The sequence below is a fragment of the Athene cunicularia genome (genome assembly GCF_003259725.1).
Source record: "Athene cunicularia isolate RWA chromosome 4 unlocalized genomic scaffold, athCun1 chr4_part3, whole genome shotgun sequence".
Taxonomy (NCBI): Eukaryota; Metazoa; Chordata; class Aves; order Strigiformes; family Strigidae; genus Athene; species Athene cunicularia.
In genome coordinates, this window is record NW_020799100.1 from 5,516,323 (window position 1) to 5,533,001 (window position 16,679).

General features: G+C 45.6%; 1 protein-coding gene across 1 annotated transcript; it reads left to right on the forward strand.

The window, feature by feature from the left end:
- Positions 1-1,060: 1,060 nt before the first annotated feature.
- ATP1B4 (ATPase Na+/K+ transporting family member beta 4) lies at positions 1,061-11,332 on the forward strand. The gene is made up of 7 exons (XM_026848295.1): positions 1,061-1,256; positions 4,625-4,753; positions 5,593-5,697; positions 5,973-6,169; positions 6,791-6,847; positions 7,557-7,652; positions 8,581-11,332. The coding sequence occupies exons 1-7, from the start codon at positions 1,157-1,159 to the stop codon at positions 8,740-8,742; spliced, it is 846 nt and encodes a 281-aa protein (XP_026704096.1). The 5' UTR covers positions 1,061-1,156; the 3' UTR covers positions 8,743-11,332.
- The last annotated feature ends 5,347 nt before the right edge of the window (positions 11,333-16,679 follow it).

The following is a 16,679-nucleotide window of genomic DNA, read 5'->3' on the forward strand; positions in this document are numbered from 1 at the left end:
CCCCCCCCCCCCCGATTCGAGGGTGTTTTCAAGCCAGACTTTCTGCCAAGCTGGTGGTTGGTTGCCAGCTCCCCCAGGACAACCCATGGGGTGTAAATAACTCTCGTTTGTTGGCCCTGGCTCCAACAGGTGCCCGTGGCCAGTGGGTTTCCATGGCCCTCAGCACAGACATGGGCCGATCATGCCGGTGATGCCGTGCTTGCAGCGGGCACAGCGCCCTCAGGGAGACGTGGCTGGGGCCCATGCACGTGGCCCTGACGCAGCCGAGAGTGGCTGAGTCCTGTAGCAGCGTTTACGTTAAAGTGTAGGGAGGTGATGAACCCATCCAGATCTCAGCATCACCCCTTCTCCCAGCGGCACCTGGCTCAGACCTGCCCCAAGCTCAAAGCAAGGTCTGCACCCTCTCTCACCTCGCTGTCTGCCTTTGGAGATGTAGAGCCTGCCCAGGTTCAAGGGCATTAGGAGTGGCTGCTGTGGCTTGTCTCAAGCAGCTCTTGACCAGGCACAGGTACAGAGATTTGTGTTCCCCAGCTGCAGACAAAATGAGTTTTCACCACTGAGGCAAAAAGCAAACTCTCCCCACCTGGAGAGATACTTTTCCCTGGAACTTAGTGTAATTAAAAAATAACAACACAGGGATTTCTCCAAAGACTAAACACTTGCTCGCATGCCAAGAAAAACAAACCAGATGACCTTTTAAATAATGTTGCCTGCTGTCATCTGTGGTAGCACAGAAAACGTGCACTTGAGCTCAGAGATATTGAAGAAGCGTGGGAACAACCCCAGTCCTCGCAGCTCACAGGTTTTCTTTGGTCATGTTCATGCAGGTGGTAAAAGATGAGTTTCTGTAAATGCCAGGACAAGGAGACAGTACCCACTGTGACGGCAGTGACGTACATGTCATGGAAAAATGGATGCTGGGATCTAAGCAATCTCAAGTCAGAACAGCCAAAACTGCCTCTCTTTAACTCAAGAGTGATGATGGGAAAATGGAAATTTGAAACATTTCCAGCTATTAAGTGCTTTTGCATTTATTTTTGGCCAATGAGATGTTCAGCTTGTGTGTGGGGGTTGTGTTCTGTAACTTTTCCAGGAAAATAAGCATGAGGAGAAGGTCCAGGATCCTGACAGAGGGGAGGACGACACCAAGGCAGAGATGGGGAGCAAAACCTGGGCAGACCTGGCTAGAGAGATGAAGATGTTCCTGTGGAACCCAGAGGAGAGAACATGCCTGGGGAGAACAGCCAAGAGCTGGGGTAGGTCCTTGCTTGAGTCCTGCTTTCAGGGATCATTGCCTTTTTTGCTTCATGGTGGATGCACTTGCCTGTGAATGTCTGTAATAGCTTGGACTGACTGCCCCTAGCCTACGTTTTCAGGATAGATGTTTCTAACCAGAGCAGTAAAGGACTAGTAAGGAGGACAAGCAGAAAACCTTGGAAAAGTTACCCTTGGTCTGGATGTTAATGTTTACTGAGAATGTGAAAGCAAAGATTTTGGGCTGCCCAGACCATGTACTGGGAAGAAATTAGGAGCCCAAGCAAGCACGAGGGTTGCAGGTCGGTCTGCCACAGACACACACCTCTGCTGTTACCAGTGAACCCGCTCCTGTAAGTCAGGAGCCCATGGGGAGGTGGGGTTGTCAGTGTTGGTGGGGGAAGAGCGCCCGAGTTGTGGGGCAGACGTTTTGGGGAGGGTGCACACTGCGGGGCCGAGCAGCCCACTTTGCTTGCGTGTGCTCTGGCTCTGGGGAGGGAAGGGCTGGTCATCACTCACCTTGCAGCTTCCCAGGGCATGACATGGTGCCCACAGCAGAGCCTCTGTGTGCTACCACAGTGGGCCAATGGGCTGGGATGTGCCAGGGGGGGTTCTGAGCACCCTGTCTGTTTTATCTGTATTCACATGGCCTTCAAAAATTATTTCAGAGCCTGGAGATGCCCTGGGTGGTTAAGTGCAGCCTGTGGCTGCGGGGTGGGCACTGCTTCAGGCTCAGTCCAAGACCAAGGTGCCACAGCACACATGATGCCATGGAGCCTTTGCAGCACTGTTCTCCTGACAGCACATAGACACCACAGTGGAGTGAAAGTCCCCAACCTTAGAGCAGTATCATGTGCACATCCTCACTGGTGTAAGGCCACAGATTCTCAGGGGCTGCTGCTCAGGGTTTGCCGTCCTCGGCAGCTGGCACTGGCAACATACTTACAAGCCCCGCAGCCTGCCTGTGACCCCACCAAGTGCTCTGGGTCTCCTGCAAAGCCTGTGGGGACAGGGAGGAGAAACAAAGCAAACTGCTCATGAGCACTGGAGGAGTCTGAAAACCCTCAAGCACGAGTCTGGGGCAGGCCTCGAAATCTGCATTTGCCCTTCTGTGCCCTTTGCCAGCCCTGGAAGCAGCCCAGGTTTGCTGCTCTTTTGCTGGATGGGAAGGTGCAGGCTGAAGTGTGGGAGCAGTATGGGGGTGACAGTCCTTAGCAACGTGGGTTTGGGGTTCTGGAGGCTCTGCTAGGTGCTGAGAAAAGCCCTGTGAGAGGACTTGCTCAGGCTCGTGTGGATGTGGCCCTGGGTGGTTACTGCTGGAAGTTATTTATATACAGCCTCGGGGAGGGTACAGTGTTCTGTGCCCTGGGAGCATCCTGGTGTGTTACACAGCCCTGCTGCCCTAAGGACATACACACCCTTGGCTGCACACGTGTGTGCTCACATGTCCTACAGGGGGACAGGAAAGAGGCAGCAAAGCTACTGTGAAAATTATTTTTTTTTCTATAATTAGAGCATTTAGAGGTGAATGGAGCTGAATTTTCCTGCTCTCATCTCACAGGTGAGGAGGAGGGAGTTCATCCAGCCTGGGGCTGCTCCTCCATGCTGGCCCTGAAGGTGGTCCCCAGGGACAGGGGGCTCAGGACTCATGCTGCCAAAATACAGGGAGCCAGCTGGCCACAGGGTCAGCACTGGAGGCCCCAGCCCTTGGGAATGGCTGCACCCCCCTGCGTTGCTGGTGACAACGCTTCCTGCTGTGCTGCAGGAAACATAAGAACAGGAACAGTAGCAGCATCGTGTCCCAGCATGCACCGACTCAGCACCCCAGCAGCAGCTCCAGCCCCGCCAGGCTGGTGCAGAGGCACTGTCCCAGCAGCCTTGTGACAGGGCTGGACATTGTCCCCGCTATGCCATCAGCAGCAGTGATGGTCCCATCCGCCCCAGCTCGTCCCGCAGCAGGACAGGGACCCACAGTGGTTCCCAGCATCATGGCCCTGACAGAAGCACGGCAGGAGCGCACATCTGCGTTCCCAGGGCTCCCTCCGAGCTGCCGGCATGTTTCTCCTGGGAAATGTTTGGGTTAGGGCTTCACTTTGCTTTCTGAGTTGCTGCTTTTTTTTCATAGGCTGTGGCCTCTTGAGACATCCTCAGCCATCAGCCTGGTCCAGAGGAAAAACAAACCCATTCCCTGGACGTCAGGGCTATGAAACAGCCAGTGGTGCCACAGCCCCCAGCGATGCCGAGCCCCCAGCTCGCTACAGTCCCAGGGCTGGGGTCCCTGCCACGCAGGCGACGGGACCCAGGGCAGGAGCATCACCCCACAGCCCCCAGCGGGAATTCGTATGTGCTGAAGCCACTGGGTGCTCTTGCCATGCCTAGAGGGGGTGGGAAATGCAAGAGCCAAGGTCAGGTCTGTCTGTCGGAGAGAGAGGAGGCAGGTGGACACATGGATCTGGTCCTGACCCAGCTCTAGGAAGGGCTGTTACCAAAAACAGTACTGAGAACATATCAACACCAATGTGATGTAGATAAGCAGACACTCCTTTATTAGCAGCGCTGGGTGAGGAGGGGAATTGTCTCACGTAACTTGTGTAACATGCAGATTATATAGGATACAATAATAAATATTAATCAAGTGCTCATACATAAACATGCTAATTCCTGTAAATCACTTTAATATCCAGCCTCTTCCCAGTTATGTGCACTGGAGTCCTGAAATGAGTCTGGGGTGTAATAAGAGTCAGGGGTCCATGGGTCGGTGGTCGCCATCTCCCCCTGTCGGAATGACCTTTTACCTAGTTTCTTCATAACTTGGCAGACATAGGCAGGTTGTTACAGTTAATTTTCTCTAATTTCTGTTAATCTTACCTTTGACATGCAAAACAATAAAGTATTATTTCAGGATTAATAATTATTGAACTATGTGGCCCAATGTGGTCTTGGTCTGAGACTTTACAGGTGAGCTCATAGCAGCATAGCTGGTTACATGGTGACACAGTGTTCCACAGTTACTTAAAACAATGTACGATTGTTCTCCAAGTTTTATAAAACTAATATGCTTATAAAATTCTATTTGGCTATTTAATTATGATCATTTTTATTATAAACCCCCAAATTAACTTAAATCAATAACAAATCAATGACAATCAGTAACAGGGCCATGCAGCAAGATGGGTACAGAGCCAAACAGCAGCTGCCTGGCCCTGGGGCTGGGCAGGGAGGGTGTCTGGCTGAGAGTCCTGCACCCAACAAAGTCAGGGTCTGTGTGCAGAGGGGGGCTGCGAGCTCCCACCCCCATGACGGACTCAGAGCTGCAGAGGAAACCATGCCCTGGTTGCGATGACAGCAACACCCCCTCTCTCTTTTGCAGGCTTGATCTTCCTGTTTTACTTCATTTTCTACACGTGCTTGGCAGGAATGTTTGCCTTTTGCTTGTACGTGATGCTGCTCACGCTGAGCCCCTACACACCTAGGTACCGGGACCGCGTGTCCCCACCAGGTACGTACCCCAGCCAGCCCGGCCTTGGGCACCCCGGTGGGCACCTGCCCGGCAAAGGGCTACCGAAACGGCGTGGCAGGGACCGGGGTGAAGCCCTGCTGGAGCTGGAGCTCAACCAGCCCTCCATAACCCAAGGTGTTAGAACTTACCTCGGGGCACTGACAGGGCTGCAGGTTCTTTGCAGAGGATCAGGCATCTTAAATATCTCCATGTGAAGCATTCATTCTAATTGTACTAATTGTTATACTAGTTATGCTAAATATTAGGCTAATTATTCTCAAGGTAAATGAGTGAGTTTAGGTATTTCATAGGTGATGCCCATTCATTTCAGTTGCTGCTCCTTTATACTCTGTATCTTCAAAATAAAATATAAATTAAGAGTAGCTTTTATGCATTATTAATTGTGGGAGTCCTGGTGAGATAACATTCAAAAACTCTTTTCCCTATGACAGAAGCAGCATTTTCTCTGTATTTTCATGCTGGTGGGGAACACACCACCACCTCACCCTGCTCCCTGCCAGAGCTGCCTGCACAGCTGGGAGCATGGGGAACCGCTCAGCTTCCATGTGCAGCCCCAAGCCCCTCTCTTCCCTGCAGTGTTGCTGAGACCCTCCAGGTGTCCCATGTTTCCTGGGATATTTTGATGTGCATGGTGTTCTCTGGGTGTGAAATGGAGGTGAGAAATCAGCGGGTTGAGGAAAGAGTTTATTTGTGAGCTGGTTCTACTGCTCTTGTGCCTGTGCCCAGCTCCAAGCCCAGTCGCAGTGCAAACAGCTCCTACAACACACGTCCCAAGCCTGTGGCCAGTCCACCCATGTCTGCTCTATTTCCTTCTCCAGGAGTAATGATCAGACCCTACTTGAATGGGTTCACCATTGCCTTCAACGTCTCTCAGCCCGGCACATGGCAACCCTACGTGGACAGCATGCACCACTTCCTAGCAGGTAAGCTCCTCGGCACCCCAGAAGTCATGATGGCAAGTTGTTTGCATCCATGCACACAGTGCAGGGGTCTCCTCCTGGGGTGCAGATCAGGTCTTGGCATCTCACGATCCCCATCTAGAAAGGGAGGCTCATAAGGTGGTCATGGAAACTTCTGTGGGAGGGAGTCTTGCCTTTCCAGTGGGACTTTCTAACCCCCTTGACACACGGATGTACTCTGAGAGTGTGGGTCTGTGCAGGTCTTGAGAAATGTTAACAAGTCTCTTGGTCCCCACCAGCTTATGATGACAAAGTTCAAGAGGAGAAGAATATTGAGTGCATCTCAGGACGGTACTTCATCCAAGGGGGCAATGAAAGTGAGGAGAAGAAGGCCTGCCAGTTCAAGCGCTCACTACTGCAGAACTGCTCTGGCATTGAGGACCCAACATTTGGCTACTCTAAAGGCCAGCCCTGCATCCTGCTGAAGATGAATCGGGTACAGAGAAAGCCAGACATATTAATTCCTTCCTTCAGTTCATCCCAGTGTCGTAAAGACCATGCAGGGCAGGGACTGAAACTCCTCCACTTCTCAGGCCCAGGGAAAAAGGGAACTAGAATCCCAAAACCTGATGGCTCATACCCACTAGAAAACATAAAAAAGAAACACTACAAGACTTGCTCAATTTGATTGCTGAGGCCTGAGTGCTTGAAGGGTCCTGTGCCAGTTCCCTGTGTGGGCAGAAATGAGCTTTAGGACTACACCTCAGACCCCAGTCTCTTTATAATGGGAATTTTCATAGAATCAGTTTTATCTGAAATCTTCTAACAGCATGGTGGCTCGGTGTATGCTGCTGCAAAAATAAATGTTGGGGGGATGTGTGGGGAAGTGGCTGTGTTGCTCCAGGGAGTCTGGGCTTTCTAGATGCTCTGGTCTGCCTCTGCTCTCACGCCCGGGCAAATTGCATTGCACATGGTGGCAGACCCTGCTTCTAGGGGCACGGAACTCCTGTCCTGCGCAACATGATGGCATGTAGAAGAGCTTAAGCCCTTGAGAAGGGAGGCGGCACATGCTTGGCACTGCATTTCATACTAGCATGGATGTCTTTTGTTTTTGCAGATCATAGGCTATCGCCCTGGTGCTGGGGTCCCTGTGAGCGTAGACTGCAAAGTGCAGGTACTGCTTTTGTTCGTGCTCGGCAGTGTGGTGTGAAGGCCAAGTCTCTCCCTCTGATGGACCCCGCTGATATCTGTCTTTGTTTTAGCCCCAAACACTCACAGACCCAGCGCTGCTGATGCCTCTGGGTGCAAGGAGGGACCAGTCCGCTGAGGACAGAGGCCACCAGTCCCCTGCTTCCCACCCTGCCCCTCATCCTCCAAGCGCTGCGGGCTCCTGCCAGCCTCAGTGGCAGCGCTCTGCTCAGCCCCCGCGGGCAGGGCTGGGTGCGGGGGTGCCCGCTAGAGCCTGCAGCTGGGCGGGAAGGGGCAGGGGCTGCACACATCCATCCCTGTGAGCTCTGCAGGACACTTGGTCCTGGGGAGCACCCTGCAAGCCAAAAGCAGTGGGGTGAAGGAAGGGCTCCCACTGCCCAGTCAGCAGCTGGATCATACCCTTAGAAAACAATAAAGCAGATGGCAGCCACAGGGAGGGATTGACAGCAGCAAATTCTGCAACCCTTGCCTGTGCCTTCATAGCAGTGTTTTCTGGCTCAGTGCAGCAGCAGCTGGCTCTCCCAGAAAAACACACTGCGTGCAGGCAGGCAGGCACAGCTGAGCCCTGTCGTGGATTTGCAAGAGCTGTCTGTATTAAAGCTCCTTCACCTTCCCCTGAAGGGAGCTGTATTTTCTCCATGTCCTATGCGTGTACCTTTTTTTTGCAATCACAGAAAGGCAACGAGAGCAATCTCAGATCAGTCGACTTCTACCCTGGAAACGGGACATTTGACCTCATGTATTATCCCTACTACGGCAAGCTCACGCATGTAAGTAAGGACTCTGGCATCTTTGTTAGGTCTCCTTGGGAAGGAGAAGCCAGGAGCTGCTGCACAGAGTACAGATGTGCTTTCTGGCTATTTTGGGCAGATGCAGGCAGGAGAGAGGCCATGGGCACTGGGATTACAGCACTCTATTTCTGTCTCTGACAAACTGCGGGAAATCCTTGGGGACTCCGGTTCCCCTTTGCCAGCAATGGAAATGATTACATTTATCATCTGGAGACTAAGAGTGGCTTTGCTAACTCCCAGGAAAAGGTCTGAACATCAGCATTTTCCCAGGGTGTTATGGAAGTCAGGGGTTAGGTGGCACAAGAGGAAAAGGATGGGGCTTCTGTCAAAGCTATGACAAAGCCACTTCAGGCTTGGGTGGCTCAAAACAGAGCAGTCCTACATTGGTGGCTATTTCTGAACATGCTGGCCAGCACTGCCTTGGTCTGTGCTGCGCTGTACAGCATTAGGAGGTAACGCACTTTCACAACAAAAGCTGAAATGGAAGATGAGGCAGGCACCAGACTCCTATTGTCATGCTGCTGCTGGCTGAGGATGAGTAATCGCCCCAGATGCCAGGTCTGCATGTCCTCTGAGCACACAGATCCAAGGGACACCACAGATTTCTTATTACAAGCTATAGGTCAGGTTTTAGAACAGCAGAAAGTATTTGAGAGTCCCATTATGCAGTGTTGCTTGTCCTGGCTAATCAACCCAAGAGACATGGTACAGTGCAAAACTCTTGATATGATTCCTGTCCCTTTGAGGCACAGCTTCAGCATCCCCAGGAACCATGATGGACACCAGGCAAATGCACGCAGATGCCTGGGAACCATGAACCAACTACTAATTATTTTTACTGAACATGAAAGCACTGCCTGCTTTTGCACTCCCTTAAAAGTTACACTTGAATCTCCCTTCTTTTCAGGTCAACTATACATCCCCACTGGTGGCCATGCACTTTACAGATGTGAAGAAGAATTACATGGTCCCTATTCAGTGCAGTCTGAATGGGAAAGGTATTATCAACAACGTTAACAGTGACCGCTTCCTGGGCCGAATTATCTTCACACTCAGCATTGGAAAGTAGCCACTACAAACACTGGGCACTTAGTTTAAGTCAATCAGAGGCTTTTTCCTTTTAAAAGCATAAAGCCAGCATTTTTTCTGCTAGGAAAAACAGGCACATGGAGATTTTTGTTAATTTATTTTTGTTCATAGTTAGGAAACAAATGAGATGCAATGGAGCGTGGAACCACATTTTTCATCATCTGATGTAAATCATTATTAGTAAAAATTAAAAGTTATCTCCTGGGCAGAGAACCTTCAAAAGCAGTTCAGTTTTGATTTATAAAAAAATCTCTGTTGTCTGAACACTATTTTCATAAGGTCTTTTACGAGTGACCCCTGTGGAATGCATTTTTCCTGGCCTTAAATTTTAATCTTTACCACAGTTTTATGTGCATTTCTCAGGCAAAAGCTAACAAGAGGGTAGTTTATTAGCACTGTTCTTGTTAAAATAATAAACAGCAAAACTTCTGGATTATGCCTGCAACAACACAGTTAAAAAGTGAAAATGTCAGAACTCAAAATGCCTCCTAGGATCTTCAGCTCCAGGAGCATCTTGACTGTAGCATTTTACACAGCATTGTTCAGCACACCCAAGGTGTTGGAGCAAAGGCCATGTAGAAAATCATCTGCCCTTGAACCTTTCCAACTGTTCCTTTCTGAAGTGGGAAGTTTAATGCATTTCTCCCTCCTCCTCCTCACTCCAGTACTTCTCTCTGCTCCAGGAATTCTCATCAAGTCTATTAAGCAGGACAAGTGAAGGGAGCTCTTCTTGCCCTGTCATGTTTGCAGGTCAAGGGCTCCTCCTTCCCCTGGTCAGGCATGGAAGTGCCAGTGAAATATGTTAGACCCCACCAAATATTGGGGCCTGTTCTTCCCTGTTCCAGAGAGGTCACAGTTATAATGCTGCAGGAAAGGCTTAGTCGTTTCATCGTAAGGGGCCAATGCTGGTATTAATCATAATCATGAGTTTATCATCCTCAAGGACTTATGAAGCACACCCGCCCTCATCAAAGCAGGGTGCTGCTAGCCTGAGCAACCTCTGCTGGGCAGACAGCCTGACCCTTCCCAGCCCGTCAGCACAGAGCCCTCCTATCTGACAGAGATGGACTACACTCTGAGAACACAGCAGGACAGGACACCTTAGGATAATGTACTAGTTGGAAAGCACACTTACTAAAATTACTGACTGAACAAGAGCATTATGGTATGTTTGTCCTACATCCTAGGCCAGGTACTTCATCTGCCATCATTTCCTGATCTATATAAGTTTAAGAAGTCATTTTTTGTATTAAGAATAAAGCTACTACAGTAAAATTAACTCTACGGTACCATTCTTAAAACACTGGTGTAAGAGATGCAGCCTGGGGCTTTAGCTCCCTGTGCTGGACGGTTAGGGACTGAATGTCAAAGCAGCATGTAATATGATCCTGGAATTCTGAGCACTTGGTTAACCTCTGGGGCCAAAGAGTTCAGAAGCCCAGTACAGTAAGACTCACCCTGCACTAAGTATCACAAACAACCAGGAGGCAAAACCTACTTATTAAAAATGGTTAAAAACCTAAAGCAGAGGTAGTTTGGGAACTAATTCTGTTCAGATGTGGTTATTCATATGACACTGACAGAACTAGGGCAACCTGATGGTTCTGCATGCACAACTCATCTGAAAGGGCATGTTCTGATCAACAAAAACTGGCTTCTGCCAATGATGCTGCTGCTGGGGTGGTGGCTCTTCCTTTACCATCAGAAATAAGTTAAACCCATGAACAGTTCTTTTAAATTTGTATTTCCATAGGATTCTGAAAGGAAACCAAACCCCTCATGCTTCAGGTCATGAAATTAACAGCCCTCCAGCTAGCCACAGGACAAAACTTTGTATCTAATCCGTACCTGCCTAGGGGAAGGATTTATGAAGCAGCTGGTCCTTTAGCAGACACTGGACCCATGCTTTGACCAAATCAACAAAGAAAGATCAACTAATTGGGATGTAAATACATGAGCAGCTTAGAAGCCAAAGTTTGTTTCCCAAACCAACATTCAGATCTGGTCACATTGGCAATCCACATTGGTGGAAAAGCTCTCAGAAATTGCATGAATGTCTATTTACACTAAAACAAAGCTTCATAAATACTACAGGTAGCTTTATTTTCCAGACACGTATTCTGCTTTCAGAATATCTGTACAGTCATTTCAAGATTTGGAGAATTGTATACACCAGTCTTCATGCTACAACCACCTTAAAGTGCTGGCTCAATTTTTTGACTTCTACTGAAGCCAAAATAATACTTTATATGTATATATAAAATATATATGTGCATTTAGCAAATTGCCATATTTTACTAAAATAACCTAGCAAAAGTGAGGCAAAATACTTTGATCTGCAATCTGAGCATGAAACCATGGATGGAATCCATCTGCTGGCAGCAGAGAAGCCACACATTCTGACAAGCAGGTGTTACTGCAAAATTGCCATTCTCGAAATAATTCACCATTTACCACTGTGGCAGGGAAATCAAGTATTGCAAGAACAAAGGTACAAGACAAAAGACCAAGACAAACAAGCCCAAAGCACACAGTCCAACTCAGCAGCATTAAATTACACTCCTAAAAAATAGGACAACATGGCTCAGGAGCCCATTTGTGGTACAAAAATCAGTTTTGTCAGATTCAGGCAAAGCTTATCTTTGGTCAGAGTGAGAACAGGAATAATTGAACATACAGGTATTTCTCAAACATCAAAAAACTAACTCTTTAGAAATCTCCCTTCCCTGAATTGTGAGGCTATTGTGAGTTACTTGGTAAGATCAGTGTTGACCAGCTCCTTTGTGTATGTGAATTACAGAAGGTGCTTTCCCTATGACGCAGATACAGGCTCAATGCACAAAGAGATTAAATATTAAAGCAGCTTTAGTAAACACTTGTTGCAGAGGACAGAAGCTTGTGTGGTGTCAGTAGCTCTCTGCAGACCTGGCCACTCTTTAGCTGTCCCACAGCTGGAAATTGGGGTTCACCAGCTGCAAGATGTACCAGAGAGGTTGAAGGACCAAGAGGCTTCTTTCATCCTATCAACATGAACCTGGTGGGAATGAAGGTGAACATAACCACAAACAACTACCTTCTATTTTGGTACGGTTTAGATATAAAACAGAATCGCAAAGGGTATAGCATTAATAACAAAGCAAGCATCTTCAAACAAGTCAGATGCTCTTACTCCTTCGGAAGTCACTTTCTTCACTACATTTATATATTAGTTTCTCCTTTATGACCAGCATTCCTCATATTAGAAATTTTATGCTCTTACACTATTCAACTATTATTTGAGAGAGCAGTAATTAGGAGGTTAAAAGCAGATTAATTCTATCAAAACAGAATGGTTTTATATCTTCACTTGCATTCCTAGATCACAGCTTTTCAGAGATCCCCTGTTAATCCAGGAAAGTTGTCCGAAGGAACTGCAGGAATCTCTGAACAATCCATCTTCTTAGTCAGTCTTTGAGAGCTCTCAAAATACTCTTGAACCTCACACGGACCAGTGCTGAAACGCTGTGTAGTTTCTTTTATGTTCACAGAAAAGAGGAGACAAACTGCAGCTGGTGAGATTCCAGCTTCCCACCCTTGTTTCAAAATTGAGCTCAGAACAAAAGGGAAAACACAGTCAAACAGAATAGCAGAGGACACATTTCTTTTAGCAGACTGTTGGCTTTTTTAAGTAGTGAAAGTTCTCCAGGACTGAGCCTTATCTTCACAAATAAAGACATTAAAGACATCATGCTAGTACAAAGCTATTTAACATACATTAGAAATCAAATTCTCCATACTGATGTTAAATTAATTATCAGAAGAATCAGATGTTCTTCTTACGATAGTTTATTAGTGAGATCAGGTACTAACTTTACATTCAGAAGGAATAGGAAATTCAGACTGATTCACAAGAACAAGCTGCTAATGAAAAAAGACAACAGCCATATGCCAAGTTCCCAGTAGAAATCTGTTAAGAGCTTGGTATTCATTTTCCCATAGCATTCACACCTTTAATTATGGGTTTTAGCTTTAGCATTATCTGAGATAAGCTGTATGCAACTAAAAGTTTTCTTGTATAAAAGGATTAAACAGAAAGTTTTATAGAGGTCTTTACTCAAAATAATTGCATTTCTCACATGGACACACATCTGGTTCTCAGAACACTTTCTCCAAAATCATACAATAGCTTCAAGTAATTCTGCAACTCATCTTCAGACTCAGGGCATGTTACTCTGTCATGAAGTGTGTTTTTAATTTTTTTTTAATAACTAAACTATGAATTCATTTGGTCTTCTTTTTAAGAGGGCAGATCAGGAAGTCTGGGAAAAGGACAAGAGCAGGGAAGGTGGCAACTGAGACGGAATTAAGAGATTATACAGATTGATAGCCAGTACGACTTTTTCTTCTTCCAATGATATAAGATATAAAGACAAGAATGATAAGGAAGCCAAGTGCCATGCCCACTGCGATGGGAATAAGAAAGTTCAGGTCAGAATCAGCAAAGCATTCTTCGGCTGCAGAAAGAAGAAAAACAAAAAAAAAAGCAAGGGAGAATAAATTAGTAAAGGAAATCAAGTATTAGAAACCAAAGAAAGCAAGGAGCAAACAGACTTTTTGAGAACTCGAACTGTTATAGATACAATAATGCATCTAAAGTAAAATCAGTATTGAGTAAAGAATTGAAGATAGATTGATTTCTTTAAACATATATAATACACACATAATTGATATTGGTAACATCTTCCCATCTGATGTTTAATTTCATTCCTCTAGCAAGCAGATGACTCGGATTAGAAATGCGAGGACAAAACAGCAGTCTGAGCACACATTAGCTGATCACACCTCGGAGTTATCAGCAATATACCAACAGAAAAAAGACAGACTGGTGTATTACTCCTTGTCTGAGTGACTTGCCAAACCCTCAAGTCACCAGCACTTCTCTAGGTTCCAGACACAAAGAGAACTAACAGACAGCAAAGCACGTAACAGAGTAGAAACTACAAGAGACAACCAAGACACATATGCTGAAAGCACTGAATGGAAAACACTGAAAAACTCTTTGGGTTGGTAACTTTATTTATTTTCAATCCAAATACAAAAAAGGGTTATCAGTTTCAGCTAAGAACTATACAGCCATTAACTGAAATCAACATAGGAGAAAAACAAGAGACAGCTGTAATGCTACAGTGGTTTTTAATATACAGGCTGTAAAATATGTGAAGAACTCCTTGCTGATACAAACACTCCTGCAAGGATTACCAAACACTGGGAATTGATTTCAAACTCAGGGATACACCCTAGACACAGAGGCAGGGCTTGGCATTTTTTCTGGTTTGTAAAGAGAGCCAAGCTCCACCTGTGTGGTGCCGAGATGTTTAGTGAGATATGATACAGTGTCTGTGCACTGCTCCAACACTGTAAGGGTCCTTAACTTACATGTTTTTAATAAAGCAGAGCTCCTTATAAAACTTTTTCGCTTGACCTTATATTAGAGCAGAGTTAAGTGTCACACATACATTCAATGCTTTCTCAAAAGTTAGCTACTGTTTTAAGCAAATATTTAAACCATTTGAGCTAACTGAATTCTAACTGAATCAGCCCTGGTTATGGGAAGTTTATGGTCTTGATTTAGTTCACTACAGTCCAGTCCACATGAAAGGCTATACAGAGCCTTTGGCTAAAAGGAAAGAAAACAACACATGGAGGGGGAGGTTCAGCACTGAAAACAAACTCAGGCAAACTGAGGGCACCTACTGCCAAGTAGAGCAACACTTGAAAGGGAAAAAAGAGGAAATATGTACCTTATACACTGAGCTATGTCAAAATATTCTGACTACTGAGAAAGTATTTAAGCATCTTAAAAAGATAACTGCGTTTGCTTAGTCATCTTCGTTCACGCTTCGATCAGCGTACACAATTTAACTACTACATGCTGGATAATGGGTCATTAATACTAAACATGAATTAATTTGCTAAGGTGAAACGTGCCCAGCAGGCAGTGACAGAAATTCCCTTTCTCTCTTCCTTAAAGGAAGGGGGCACTGCAATACCCACCCTGCTATGGCACTGTTACAAGGAATTCCCAGGGTAAAAAGGGTTTAGTTTCATACCAGAAACATTCCATCCTTTACCTCTCTCTAGTTTGCCACTGTTGTTGGCACACATTTATCCACGTATTGTCTCTGTACAATGGTTACAAGCTTCAGAGAACTGTCTTCAAATGCAGAACCTGGTAACTGTACAGCACAAGCAGACTCCACATTCCAGCCAGGAGGAATAGCTTTTATGGCATATTTGGTTGAATGTGTCTCCGTTCAAAATAATCAGAAATTTTGACTCCCAACGTTTTTAGCCCCAGTATAAAAGCTATCTTCCTTTTTAATTTCAATCATGAGATGCAACCCATGTTTCTTAAAAACAAACCTGGTTTTACTGGTATACGCTATACAATAGAGAACACTGTGGCAAATTAAAAAAAGAGGTGGTGTTCATTGTCTGGAAAAGCTTCTTTTGAGGGCTACTGGCATGGCATCATTAAGCTAGAAGATCAGAAATCTTGGTATCTTTGAGCACAATTTTAATATTCAGTAAACTGTATATAAGGCACAGACAATACTAATCAAAACAAACTGCAGTCTATGGTATATTATACCTATTAATATTCAACATCCACAAGAACACACAAGTGAAACGCTGTTTCCACAGACCAGAACAAAATTATTTTGATTCACATAATGCCACTGCATACCTGTAATATTCTGAAATTAGAAGGGCAGTATTTCAGAAGATTAGGAACTAGAATATACTCACAAGTCGTTAGGTTCAAACAAACCGCAACAATACATTCTGTATCACTTCTTAACCAGGTTTGTTTTTAACAAACCATTTGCCTGACTTGGCAAGCAAGCTGTCTTTTGATTTTTTTTTTTTTTTAAAGTTAAATTTCCTCATTTTAAAACTATTTGTATCCAGCATTACAGCATTTCTTGTAACCAACAAAGCCTGTACTAGAACAGCTAATCCCCCTAAACCCGCTCCTACTGCTACTAGTGCCATGAAGTTATCTACCTCTGGGCTGTGGTCTTGAGATATCAAACATCACAACAGTCATAATTCCATTATATACTTTCTTGGAAAGCATGTATCTGCATATTACTGTAGATTTATCATTACTGTACACCACAAAATCCAGACTTCCAGTGTCTAGCTACTCACTGCAAGTCTCCAAGAGAGACAACAATACTGGAGATAGTATTAAAGTAAAAACAGTAATGCTTTGACAAAAAAAAAAAAAAAAAAAAAAAAAAAAAAGTCTTTACACTTACTACAGGATATCAGTAACTCCTGCTTGTTCCAAGTTTCATCAGACTCTTGCAGACTGACTTGTACTCACAATTTGACAGGAATTTGATGCCTGCAGTCCCACTGGAGTTTAAATTCATTGTGACTGATTTACATCCTTAGGAACCCCACTGTTAAGCTCTTTAACAAGAGCCTATTAAAATATTTGCATTTTTCTCCACACTAAAAAAGCTTCAGCTGACACTTCAGAAAGGTGCTAACTTTATCTGCTACACAAAGTCAGAATAACAAGGTAGCTTTAACATAATGATTATGTAAGCAGTGCAGGCTAGAATCAAGAAGAATGGGTACAAGAGCAGCCCACACTTTTTCCTCTTGTCATATGACCACAAGAGTTCACAAGATAGGCCAGAAAGAGGTATGGTGGAGGGAAGACTAGCATCTCTCTTGATACAGAAAAGTATGTAGCAGTACTGTTACCAGAAGAACTGGCAGCACAGCCACAATCAACACAGCTTCTATCATAGACAATGAAGTTACTAACCAATCCCCAGAAGGCTCCCTAATGCTTCCCACGTTCACTGAATGCAGAGACAGATTTCATTGCCCAGGATGACTGCAAGGAACTGAACACAG

Coding starts and splice junctions, on each gene's coding strand:
- ATP1B4 (XM_026848295.1), top strand. CDS start 1,157: ATGGGGAGCAAAACCTGGGCAGACCTGGCTAGAGAGATGAAGATGTTC. Junction 6,170..6,790: donor TCCTGCTGAAGATGAATCGG/GTACAGAGAAAG, acceptor TTGTTTTTGCAG/ATCATAGGCTATCGCCCTGG. Junction 6,848..7,556: donor GCGTAGACTGCAAAGTGCAG/GTACTGCTTTTG, acceptor TTGCAATCACAG/AAAGGCAACGAGAGCAATCT.